The sequence below is a fragment of the Monoraphidium neglectum genome, assembly GCF_000611645.1.
Source record: "Monoraphidium neglectum strain SAG 48.87 unplaced genomic scaffold scaffold03708, whole genome shotgun sequence".
Classification (NCBI taxonomy): domain Eukaryota; kingdom Viridiplantae; phylum Chlorophyta; class Chlorophyceae; order Sphaeropleales; family Selenastraceae; genus Monoraphidium; species Monoraphidium neglectum.
The window spans coordinates 6,215-6,665 of record NW_014009921.1 but is presented as its reverse complement, the minus strand read 5'-3'; the positions used below and the strand labels follow the sequence as shown (position 1 = coordinate 6,665).

General features: G+C 72.3%; 1 protein-coding gene across 1 annotated transcript; it reads left to right on the top strand.

Annotated features, from left to right (window-relative positions):
* Positions 1 to 254: 254 nt before the first annotated feature.
* Positions 255 to 414, top strand: MNEG_13238 (hypothetical protein; the record flags this gene model as incomplete). Its single annotated transcript, XM_014038291.1, has 1 exon — positions 255 to 414. A coding segment is annotated over one exon (160 nt), but the record flags the coding sequence as incomplete, so codon positions are not given.
* Between the last annotated feature and the right edge of the window lie 37 nt (positions 415 to 451).

The following is a 451-nucleotide window of genomic DNA, read 5'->3' as shown; positions in this document are numbered from 1 at the left end:
TGTTGAGCTCAAGCCCTGCCTGTTCGCACCACCCCCTGCAGGCGCATCAGTCTCGGAGCAGCAGCTGCTGCTGGTCACCTCCCGGCTGCAGCAGCAGCGGCGCCGCGCCGCGCGCGGCGAGGCGGGCGACCCGCCGGGCGGCGCTGGTGGTGGCGGCGAGGGCGGCGATGAGCGGCGGGGGGACGGCGGCACGCCAGAGTGGGACGTGTTGAGGGGCACCCTGTGCATAGACGAGTTCTTGATGGCGCTGACAGATGCCTGCAGCAGCAGCAGCGGCAGCAGCAGCAGCAGCAGCAGCGGCAGCGGCAGCAGCAGCAGGAGCAGCAGCCAAGATTGCGGCGGCGGCGCCAGGGATGGGGGGAAGCGCGGCCATGCGGCGGTGGATCTGAGTGCCAGCAGTCTTGCCGCGGTTGAGGCGGCGGCGCGCGCATGGCTGCGCTCTATGCTCGCG